Below are 12,271 nucleotides of genomic sequence, written 5' to 3' on the forward strand. Positions count from 1 at the left end.
AAGCTGCTCGAGTCATGATATATAATGGCAAATAATAACAAATTGTCTTGCCTGATCAGACACACGAAAGAGATAGAAAGAGAGACAGGGAGAAAGAGACACAGAGGAGAGAGGAGGACACAGATAAAGTAGCAGTAGCTGTAACCACTTAAAGATACACAATTGAACCTTGACGCTGGCTGGGACAGGCCGCCTCTTAGCTCTAGTCTCTTGCCTCGCCTCTTGGCCATGTCATTTTTTTCGTTGATTAGCCAAAAAGCAGAAGCCTCAACGAAATATAAGTATCTGCAAGACACTCATGGAGCATGCTCCCTGCCATAACTCACAGCTACGAAAGATTGTTAACCATAATAAAAGCAATTTCAACTGACAAAAAACACAATTAACTACATGACGTAGACACGACGCAGAAAATACAAAAGAAAACAAAATACATATCTGGTAAACGGAAACCAAAATCGTGCAATGGAAAAGATTTGATATCTTTTCTTTTCCTTGCTGCAGCTGTAGCTTTGTATTTTTATTGTTTGTGTATCTTTTTGTGCAAAAGTCTTTCTTTATTTCTTTCTTTCGTCTGTGCGAAAAACGTTACCAAACTGTCGACAATTTAATTGATTTATGCGCTTTTTCTTTCTCTCCTTTGATGGCGAAAAATTGATTTTGGAAAGTCTGAAGCCATGGGAAGTGAAAGAACTTTTTGTGTTTCGAATGGTGAGAAGAAATACACCAAAAAGACAGCAAAGAAATAGCAAAACGACTGCAGAAAGATATTGGATTTAAGCTGCTCTTGGCAAAAGTTTCTTGGAAATTTTCTCTGGTGTATATTTAAGAATTTTATGTGCCCTAAGCTAAGCGGCTTTCAAGTGCCTTTTAGAAAGGTGTTATGGCAGCGAAATAATTTTAGATACATCATGCAATTTATTGGGAGCATCAAAAACAGCAGCAACAAAGTGTAAACAAAGCCGCGAGACAAGTTCTTAACAAATGTAAAATCTCTTAATTGGAACCCATTTCCTGCCTGCCCAAAAATTGGTGTTGTAATTTTGAATAATTTAGTTCGAAACTTATTCATAACTTTGTTGTTTTCGGCACTCAAAATTAGACATTTTTTGCCTTTATATGAGCATTTCTCCAATTCAATTTATTATTTCCTGCAAGATTGGGAATCTATTATTGCTCAACTTTTCTTCATTTCATACCTCTCCCTTTTTTCTCTGTCAATCTCAAAGATCTATAATACACATTTCTGGGGTCTAACAACAACTCAGATTACCGTCTAACCTTTACCACAAACCTGCATTGCCTTGCGGTTCAAAGAGCTTATTAAACAAGAAACAAAAACACAAACAAAACATACAAAGAACTACCAAAAACTTTCACAACAACTGCGTTATTTTTTAACCAATATATATATACCATGAAACATATAACCAAGCACATAATATCTATAAGTAGTAAACCATAAATATATAGCCAAAGCGGAAAAGGCAGTCATAAAGCAGTTGGAAAGGCTAACCGCACTGCTTGCTCTTACTCGCCCGGTTGCAGTTTTAACACCCACAAAAAAATCACAGCTAAAATGCATTATGTATGTAAATTGCTGACAGAGTTCATACTATATATACGATATATTGCTGCCTCTATATAGATCTCTATCAAGAGACTGTCAAGCGCTTTACGCGCTCCTCGCTCTCACCCACATCCGACTGGGAACGATACTCGCCCGCGCCCTCGCGCCGCTCTCACAAATCCGAGACTGGAAGTCGCACATCTTGTAAGTTCTATAATGGAACCCGCCCCAGCTACGCTGACTGCATGTTGTTTTGGTGGTTTTTTTTGTACTCTGGCAGTAGGTATTTTGAAGCTGTTTCTTTTTAGGGAATGCTTTAACCGCAGTTTCTGATGCCACAAGTCTGTCCAGTCTGTCTGTTTTTAGCTATACAAACTATTCCTAAAAATAAAGTAGAAAACAAAAAGTTAAAGTGCCTACTCTAGGTGTGGATTTGTCTATTTTTTATGATTTTGTTACACTGTTTTTTGTATTATACAAACATTACTTTTATATGTAAAAACTTCTTTTAATTTATTTGTGCAAGAAAAAAATGATTTCCCTCTTAGAAAAAAGTTTTAACAAAAGGATTTTGAATCCTCTAATAATTTCCCCATTTTGGGTATATTGCCAGAGGTAATACTGCCAGGTTACACTTTACCCTTCGGTCTTAATCCGAAGCTTGCAGCTTAAGTGCATTTTTTTGTTGTTTTTGTTTTTGTTTCATGTGTGTTTTGTTCTTGTTTCTGTTGCTGTTCTTTGTAAACCAAAAAAAGATGATTATTATCTAGAGGCCACTGGGCGACGTCGCAGCTCAGGTAAGCATTCGGTTGTGGGTGGCATGACAGGCTGACAGCCATACACTTCTTTGCAGTTGTATCTTGCATCTTGTAGCTCTGCGCCACATGTTTTGGCTAAAGTTATTTGCGCAGGTGGCTCGGAGTATGTATCTAGGCCAGTTGCTCGCACCTTAAATGGTCATTTGGCTGCCAAACGTTAAAAGTGCAGAAATGTATGGCCCAACTGCTGGTTACTTTTGAATGTAATTAGAGGAGGGAGAAGAGTGTGGGGGAGATTTATGTTCAGCCAAAATATTGTCAAATTAACAAAGCTTAATGAGCTTAATGGTAAATGACAGAAACGTGATTACATTTTGTCTCATTTTGTGGGCGTTTTCGTGTGTCTAATGAGCCAAAAGATTGCAAAAAATTATCACAATTTTTTGGATGTCAAGGTCGTCGCTGGGTTTAGACAATAAAAAAACTATAAACAGTAGAGGCAGCTAAATGAAAGCTGTGCAAAAATGAAATAAAAAACATAATTTAAATGTGGGCCAACATTTTTACGCTTTAATGCAATATAAATTGGAGGAAATTTAACCCAAACTAAATGTATGCCAAAAAAGAAGTGACGTAGTAAATTTCGTGTTTTATGTAAATTTTAGTGAATGTGTTTTATAAACAAAACTCAGACACTTTTGGAATGTTTGGAAAGGCTAGCAATCAAAATTAAGCCAGACCATGAAAAATAGGCAACATTTTACGGTATGCAGCAATCATGGAAGGTTTTATTTTCACAAAAAGGTTATAGAAAGAAAAGGAGTCGTTGAGGTAAAAATTAACAAGAAAATGAAGGGAGAGCAAATTATTTTAATATAAATTATAATTTATTTCGACTTTTTTAAATGCCAAAAAAACCATAATTTTATACTAGAATCAGAATTAGAAGAAGTTTTAGATAGAATTTTGAATTTAAATCAAAATATTATTTCAAAACACTTTAAAAAATCTTAAAATTCCGTCTGCAAACCAGAACTTTAACTTAAAAAACTCAAGCAGAAATTTAAAGCGCAGCAAACATTAAAAACAATTTGCCAGAACTAATAGTGGGTACATTGTGGGTGGGAAGTGGAAGTGAATGGGGGATGTGGGGATGCAATGGCAAACCAGTCAGACTTGTTGCTGTTTGCTGACTTCATAGCATGCAATTTTGTTTGTACTTTTATTAGATTTCTGATTTTCTGTCTGTAATGTAATTTTCCAGTTAATGGTTTGTCCCCCACCGTAGAAGCGCAAAAGCTAAATGGGCATTCAAAATAAATTAAAGTTTAGAGTTGTTCCCCCAACAACAGTTGCCTTCGAAACTGAATATTGAGCAGTTGGAAAATGTCAAGTTTACACACAGCCAGAAGTCGTTTATGCGGGGGATCGATCGCTGTGTCGAACTGTGTCTGTGAATGGTTTTCCATTGAGCACGAGATTATATGCAAATGGCATATGACATCATGCCAATGTGGAACATACTCTATAGAGCAGATAGCAGCAAATCGTAACTAGTTTTTATTTTGATTGATGACTGGAAATATTTAATCATGAACTTCTGCTCTCCTCCACGTACAGATCACAACAGTGCCGTGCTGACAGCCAACACAGAACAGTTTATAATTGGCCAGAAGGTATGGGTTGGTGGACTACGATCCGGACAAATAGCTTACATAGGCGAGACACACTTTGCGCCAGGCGATTGGGCGGGAATTGTGCTGGATGAGCCAAATGGTAAGCATAACATAAGGCATAACACGCTCCGTAGTTCCTTAAAGTTTTTCCCATTTCTTACAGGCAAAAACGATGGCTGTGTGTCGGGCAAGCGGTACTTCCAGTGTGAGCCCAAACGTGGCATCTTTTCGCGTCTGACCCGTCTCACGGTGTATCCTATGTCCGGTGCACACACGCCCACATCGCCTTTGGCCAAAAACTCACCGGAACGTTCGCGTACAGTCTCGCCAACGGCTAGCATTCGCAGCTCCATGATGCGCAGTCCAGGCATTGGCAGTAAGTGACGGAGGGAAAACGTATCCCGAAACGAACTCATTTTATTGGATTTTCTTTCAGAAAACGGTATGGCTGTGGGCGATCGTGTGATTGTCTCTTCGGGCTTTGGCAGCCGTCCGGGCATCCTAAGATACCTCGGAGAAACATCGTTTGCCCCCGGCAATTGGTGCGGCGTCGAGTTGGATGAGGCCAGCGGCAAGAATGATGGCGCTGTAGATGGTATAAGGTATAACCTGGCAGAAAAGAAACTCTTTCAATTATTAACCCTCGAGTTTGTGTGTTACAGATACTTTGAGTGCAAGCCCAAGTATGGTGTGTTTGTGCCCATTGCCAAGGTTTCGCTGTCGCCGTCATCGAAGAAGACGCGCTTGTCGCGTGCCGGCTCACGGGAATCCCTCACATCGATTGGCACCATGAACAGCATTGCCACCACGAATACGTCGCGCATGCGCATGAATGCTCAGGTATAAGGCGGCACCACGACCCCCCACACACACCCCAACCCACCCTCTTCAATAAGCTAAAAAACACACTTTACAAAAACACAATTACCGTTTACAGTTTGATTAACTTAATTTAATCCTTTTGTTCTTATTGATGCTCTGGTACTAATCGCGTTCCAATTCTAATCGCAAATCCCACATGTTCCGCTGCATTCCGTTTCGTTCCGTTCGTAGCAGCGCAAGTCGAGCACGCCCGTCAGACCCATTGTCACGACGCCGAAAAGCCAATTTTCCATGCAGGTATGCTAATCAACAACAAAACTACGATCAAACAGTGTGCCTGGTATACGCTGTTAGTTTTTCCCTTTTTCCCGCACCCCTTTTATATGGTTTGCAGTTAGCAGTTTACAATTATCTGCTCGCTGTTAGTTGACTTGCTAGCCCGTTAACGTCAGGCAGGGTATCATTATTTTGGTTATGGAAATTGTATTCTATTGAGAGTGTAGTTTTGGTATTATAAATGGGATTTACTATAGGAATAATAATAATTTTAGATTTTGAAAACATTTTTGTTTCGTGGGAAATATAAATTTAAAAAAATAAAGCTGGAAGACAGTTTTGTGCTGTACAAATTGAACTCTAAAAAAAAATGGAAAAGTTTTAGAAATTTTTTTTTGTTTTGTTTTTTAAAAGTAGTTGCAAAAAATGTATAATCTTTTCTGACCATTAAAAAACTAGATCGACGTTTTTTTTTTATTTAAGAGTTTTAAGTATCTTTTTAGCTTAGTCAACCTTTAAATTTTTAATAAATTTACTGTCTTTTACATTTTTAAATTTTCCCAAACAGACGTTAACGGGTTAAGCACTTCTATACTCTCCAATTCTATTTATTTATATGTATTTGTGGTTTAATCCTTAGCAAGTAAGCGTACAACTAACATAAAATACTAATACACACTCACAAACACACACACACAAACAAACCCAAACCACACAAAAAATATGTAAATTAATAATAAATTTTGTACATGCCTATAAATATGTCCTATATGTTTTTCTATGCTATTTATGTGTACGAAATGGTTGATTTTTTTTCACATATTTTATTGCATATTTATATAATAAAAACGCAAAATCTATATTCAAATATTCTTCCTGCACGCTTTTTGCCTGTTGAATTGTTTTAGTTTGACTTCATTTTTGCATGTATGTATTTGTGTGTGATACAATGTCAACGGTAAAAGGTAAAGCAAAAAAACAACAAACCCCCTGTGTTCTGCTTTATGCTGCACCCTGTACACACATCTACTCCCCCCGCCACTGAAACACACTTGCATTATCTGTGCGCTCTCTAGCTTTACTCTCTCTCTCTCTTGTTCCTTGTGTATTTTTGTAACTGTGTCCACGAGTGTCTCATAAGCTTGCTTTGTGCTTTCTCTCTTTTTCTGTGTTCTCTCTTCCTCCCGTCTAACCCAACAGGACTTGCTGCGTGAGAAGCAACAGCATGTGGAGCAGCTGATGGTGGAGCGCGAACTGGATCGCGAGGACTCACAGAATCAGGCGCTGCAGCTGCAGAAGAACATCAACGAGGTAATTATCTTCACCGATACAATGTACACGCCGCTGCCCTATGCGGATCGCAGTCGGCCTTATCGGCCATCCAATCAGCACAAAATCAAGAAGCAGCAGCAACAACATCATATTTGGCAGCCAACAACTCTAAGCAGCAGCATTACAACAAAAACAACAGCTATACCAACAACAACAACAATCACAGCCAGGCAGCCATTACAACAGCAACAGCAACAACAGCAGAAAACAAAAACGAAGAAAGTTTGGTTTTGCGATAAAAAAAAGAAACTTTTTCCAGTTGGCTGAAGCCCGCCCCCAGAGAGCAGCCCAAGTCAATGTTTGCTCAGTCATTTGTGCAGAAAAGTTGCCTTCTCAATTAATTATTTGTGTGTGTATTTTGTTGCATTGTTGCACTTACAATATTTGGAGTTGTTCATTTTCGCTGTTGGAATGCAATATTTAATATCCCAAAACTGCAAGCAGAAGCAGTCCGTCATCTCCCTTTCACACACCCGCACACACACACACCACAAATGGCATCCACATGCAATCCACAAGCATGCGGATACCTGCCCTGCCGCCTGCCTGACACCAGTTACAGTTTGCAAAGATGCTATTTATTTTTCCGTTTGCATGGGATTTTACCGTGCTAAGTTTTCAATTAGCATCGTTGGAACTTGTGTAATTTGTTGCTCGTTTTACTTATTGTTGGTTCTCTGTCTCCCTCCTACCATCCTTTTGTTTGTCTTGATTTTTGTATTGTTTTAGTCTTTGTTGGGTTTTGTTTTGTTCCTCGTTTAAATTAACTCTTTTTCTGTTCACAGTTATGTTTTATTATTACAGCTCATTATCTGGTTTTTGTTGTTGCTAATTTAACACTTAATTTTTGACACCGTTTTATTTGTTGTATGCGTAACCCCCAGAAAAGCCACAAAAGTCATCCCCAAAATTGTCAGTCATTCCAGAATGATTCATACCCCAAAACCGAATTAACTTAAATGCAACGGAGAACAGTACAAAATTTCACAAGTCTAACAAGGCATGAAAGCCTAATTGGGGAGTTCAACGGTATTTAACTTGGTCAAAAAGTCAAGCTAACAATGGGTTAAGGTTATTAGGCGAAATCCATTTGAGGCAGTTTTATACTAAAATGCAATACAGTGCGCTTCAAAACGAGTATGAACTCAAAAATTATTTCTGTTAACTATTTGCGCTGGCGCAAATTAATCATTAAATTGTAGATTTTATATTACAAAGCCTTAAAGAAACACACAAGAACAGCATGAATAATAGCATTTTTATTCATAAACATTCAAATATTTCACTTGCCTCTCAAATAACATATAAGTAATATTCATTTTCTGTCTCAAAAGTCTCAAAGAAATGTCTCATCTTGCATCGGAAATTTTGTGTAATTTTTTTAATATTTTTTCCAGTTCACTCTTTCTATGTATAATAATTCCGTAAAAATTCACAAAGAAAAAAAACTCCGTTCAGTCACGTCACAGACTCAAAGCAAACCTTACTCTGCAATTATCATTTACACCTATAGAAAATAAACAGAAAAAAAGGAAAAATATTTTATTTGCAATAAATTTTAGCACCTTTTGCACTTTTGGGGTTAAGCCTACAGTGCGTTTCAAAGTGGAAAGACATAAAAATGAATAAATGAAGTCTCAGCTTGAAAGACAATTCGCATTAAAGAGCCTTATAAAAACTCAAAGGAAAACAATTTCAATGTTAAAAATTACAAGTGTATACATTTTTGTCACCACTGTCTTATGATTTCGAAACGCACTGTATTATTTGTATATTCTCTCCTGCAACTGCTTTTGGGGCTATCTATTCTTGTATTCTGTTTCTGTGCGACAAGCTGTAAGACTGACTGGCAATATTTTATTGATGATGAATCAGTTTTGTGCTTTCTGTTTGGTTTTCGTTTTTGAAATAAATTGTTTTGTGTTTGTTCTTATTATTTGTTTATCAATTATTGTGCAACTTTTCTATTTGTTGCTTGGGTGTTAAATTAGCAACCGAAAATTATCCCAACCACAATCCTGTACTCCCCATAATCCCATCTCGAACTATTCATATTCTTTACCTTTTTAACGCAAAACCAAAAACCCAACTGAAATTTGAAAATCTGAGAGCCCAGAAAAATTGCACAAAACTATTTTTGTATGATTTTTATAGCAAATACTGATCGAGGCGGATCGCTGGAGACGCCTCATAGCGAAGCACAGCATTCGGGTGTCCGATCTGCGACGCGAGTTTCGTGGCTGGTCGGGAAAGCACGAGCGTCACTGCATCCTGCACAGTGTCCTCACACCGCTGCGCATTAAGTAAAAAGGAGCGGCGGAAAGACGATGAGGATAACAATATGAAGACAGTGCTCAAATGGTGGATGATTCTTAGACTCGACTCGAGAAAGGGAAATGGAAGACAATGCTGAATGAAGTCTGCACACAGCGTTTTATGCTGGAAAAAAAAAAACCAAATAAAAGAATGAATGAAATAAATCTACAAGATCTTCAAAATACACAAATGATAAAAAAAAGAATAACAAACCGAAGCCAAGCAATATATAAAAAAAAAATTGAATTATCCTTTACAAAAGGTTTATTTGGCTAAAAGAAAATCTTAAAGATGAAATCTAAAAAAAAATGAAGAACAATTTGAGAAGAAAAAATTGTTATGGAGAAAAATGGAAAACATTTGTAAAAAACATTTTGATTATTTTGTACGAAAAGCGAATTTTTCTTGCTGTTGGTTTAGTTGTACGATATACGAAATATACACTTACGATATACAAACTTACGATACGATATGAGATGTTGAGAAATACATTAACAATATGCAAAAAACACTTTTAACCCCCCTCCGAATGTTGTTTTATTCATGTGATTTTTCGTTTGATTTATAATTCCGATTTTACCTTCGATTCCCCCAGCTAAAATTACGAATTTTTCAATTGGAGTCGGAATTGGGCGATGAACGCAAGAAATCTGAGGATTTACAGTTCTCTATTGATGAGGCACAGTCCTGTGGCGAGGAATATAATGTAAGACATTGTAGAGAGAACAAATTGTGGATAAAAAATGTGCATTGACAATGGGTGGGCAGGAAACTGAAATCTAAAGATCTGAGTTACCTGAGCAAAAGCTTAGAATCCAGTTTTAGACATGGAAAATGGTTCATTAGATGTTCATTGTCCAAGCAATGGACAGAAGAGAGTGTCTCTGTGGTTTGTTTGTGCAGAATTTCAAGTTATTTTGGATTGCAGAGATGATGGGAATATATAAATATTTATAAAGGTTTCCGTTAGTTAATTTATCATAAAATAATGTACATTTGATTGATAGATTCCGCTTTCAAATCAATTGGAAATATGGAAATCTTTTATGTAAATTTTAAGCAATTACTTAATATGTTTGAAGGCCAACTGAAAGTCTAAGAAATTATTATAAACTCCCCACATAATCCCGTAGTTTTTTGTAGACCAAAAATAAGAAACAAGCGATCTTAAATGCTAAAAAAATCGTAGAAATCAAGAATATACAACGTACGAGTACAGTCTGCTGTTAAAAATTTTGATATATCATTTAGCTTTAACTTCAAGTATGAAGCAGACTTCAGTGTCATACAATAAATCTCTAAGCACCTTGAATATACTGGGTATACAAAATAGCTAGGCTTTTATTTAAAATATTGAACTTACGAGAGCTCATGTTTTATTCAAGCTTCATGACATGACTTTCATGGCATTATATCAGTGGTAGACACGATGGCATGTCAGGGGAAAAGCAGTTATAGATACATTAGAATCAAGCAGCTGGCAATGAAATTTGTCAAGTTAATCTACAGGCTTTTGTGCCTGATAAATGTTGTTGTATTGGTGACGCCCAATACCTATATTAACCCCATAATTCCGAGCTTTGATTGGATCTAAAAGTATGCAACAAAAACAAAACTTTTTGATTGACAATTTGCAAGCGAAAGTGATTATAGAGTGGGAAAACAGAAGCCAAAGTTCATTATTGAGTTAGTTTAACTTAAATATGGGTACGAAATATTGTAGAACTATTGATTTAATAATTGAGTACAGTATCTGTGGATATGGTCATGGGTAGTGATAGAAAAGAGAACGTTTTAGAGGAGAGTTTCAAGCTGATGGTTCAGGCCTAACAACTCATTGTTAATTCCGCTCAAAGCCAAGTCAATGCACATTGATAGCACCACTGTAGATCCAGAAATAAATTCCATTAATTAATCCAACGCTTCACACTTCCCAGGCTCAATCTCAGGTGTACAGGGAGAAGATCCACGATCTGGAATCGAAGATCACTAAACTGGTGTCGGGTAAGGAAACAAATAAAATCAAAATACCAAATACTTATGGTAGAATCTACCCCCCACAGCCACGCCCAGCCTGCAGAGTTTACCCCCACAACCAGTTGCACCACCAGCCGCAGCGGAGGAGAGTCCTCTCCGGGAGGAGCTCGTCCAACTGCAGGACAAGTTGAGTGCCCAACAGCAGGAAACAGAAGCCCGTCTGGCCGAGCAGCTTGAGGAGGAGCAGCGTTTGAGGGAGAACATCAAGTACCTGCAGGAGCAGAATGCCGTGCTGCAGGCGGAGCTCCTCGGCAAGGACGAATCGCTGGAGAAATTCTCGCTGTCGCAGAGCGGCATCGACAATCTGCGCAGAGAGCTGGCGCTGCTCAAGGAGGAGAACGAGAAGCAGTCGCAGGAGGCTCAAGCTAACTTTGATCAAAAGTTGGCGGCCAAAACGGAGGAGCTGTCTCGCGTGACCGTGGAGCTGCAGCAGCTCAAGAGCGCCTCTGATACGCTGGAGAGCCAGCGGGCCAACGTTTCCGACGAGTGCGAAATCCTGCAGACAGAGATACGCATGCGGGACGAGCAAATCAAGGAGCAGGGCCAGCAGCTGGACGAACTGACGACCCAACTGAATGTGCAGAAAGCGGACAATTGCGCGCTGGACGATATGCTGCGGCAGCAACAGGCCAGCGCCGATGAGCGAGGCGTGCAGCTGCAGCAGCGACTCGAGGAGATCAACGAAATGAAGGCGGCGGCGGAGCAACGCGAGCTGCACGTGCGGGAAGCGGAGAGGCAGCAGGAACAGCAGAGGCAGGAGCTGGGGAGGCAGAACCAGCAGAAAGTGACGGAATTGGAGGGGCAGCATGACGTGCAAGTGCAGGAACTAAAGCGACAGCATGGCCAGCAGGTGCAGGAGCTGCAGCGTGAGCTGGCACAGCTTCAGCAACTGGCGACTGAGGAGCAGCTAAAGCAGCAACAAAGTCTGACGGCCATCGAGCAACTGCAGCTGGATAAGTGCTCAGCGGAGCTGCGGCTGGCCGCGCAGTTGGCCGAGCTCGAAGTATGCCACAGACAGCAGACTGAGGCGCAGTCGCAGCTCACGGAAACCAACCAATTCCAAGCCCAAAAGGAGCTGCAGCTCAAGGAAACCGAGGAGACTGTGTCACAGCTGCAGCTGCAGCTGGAGCAAAAGTCCACGGCCTACGAGACGTTGCTGGTGAACTTCTCGGAGATGCGGAAGCGTCACGAGTCCAGCCTGAAGCAAAAGGAGCTGGAACTCGAGGCGGCACAGGCGCAGTCACTGCGCAACAAGGAGGCGCTGGAAACGGTGTCGGGGGAGCTGAAGCGACTGCAGCAGCGTGTGGCAGACTCTGATGAAGAGGGCAGCATACAATTCGCCAAGCTGGAGGAGCGCATCAGCGAGCTGAGCATCCAAGCGAGGATTACACAAGCGAATCTCGTGGCCAGTCAGGCGGAGGTGGAGTCTAAGAACAGGCAGCTGGAGGCGACGAATGCAGCACTGGAGAAGATCAACAAGGTGA

General features: G+C 39.7%; 1 protein-coding gene across 17 annotated transcripts in view; it reads left to right on the forward strand.

Annotated features, from left to right (window-relative positions):
• Positions 1 to 12,271, forward strand: part of LOC117900897 (restin homolog) — a 30,814-nt gene that overhangs the window by 15,873 nt on the left and 2,670 nt on the right. For 3 of the 17 annotated variants that reach the window (XM_034811437.1, XM_034811435.1, XM_034811442.1), the window contains 9 exons: positions 3,949 to 4,104; positions 4,168 to 4,380; positions 4,441 to 4,606; positions 4,667 to 4,844; positions 5,058 to 5,123; positions 6,303 to 6,413; positions 9,346 to 9,456; positions 10,688 to 10,754; positions 10,814 to 12,267. In XM_034811437.1, coding sequence (XP_034667328.1) covers positions 3,949 to 4,104; positions 4,168 to 4,380; positions 4,441 to 4,606; positions 4,667 to 4,844; positions 5,058 to 5,123; positions 6,303 to 6,413; positions 9,346 to 9,456; positions 10,688 to 10,754; positions 10,814 to 12,267 — 2,522 coding nt within the window. Of the gene's footprint in view, positions 1 to 1,648; positions 1,775 to 2,325; positions 2,368 to 3,948; positions 4,105 to 4,167; positions 4,381 to 4,440; positions 4,607 to 4,666; positions 4,845 to 5,057; positions 5,124 to 6,302; positions 6,414 to 8,588; positions 9,026 to 9,345; positions 9,457 to 10,687; positions 10,755 to 10,813; positions 12,268 to 12,271 lie in introns of those variants that run through there. The other 14 variants (XM_034811430.1, XM_034811440.1, XM_034811434.1 and 11 more) reach the window with 11 other exon arrangements.

This window comes from Drosophila subobscura, chromosome U, assembly GCF_008121235.1.
Source record: "Drosophila subobscura isolate 14011-0131.10 chromosome U, UCBerk_Dsub_1.0, whole genome shotgun sequence".
Classification (NCBI taxonomy): Eukaryota; Metazoa; Arthropoda; class Insecta; order Diptera; family Drosophilidae; genus Drosophila; species Drosophila subobscura.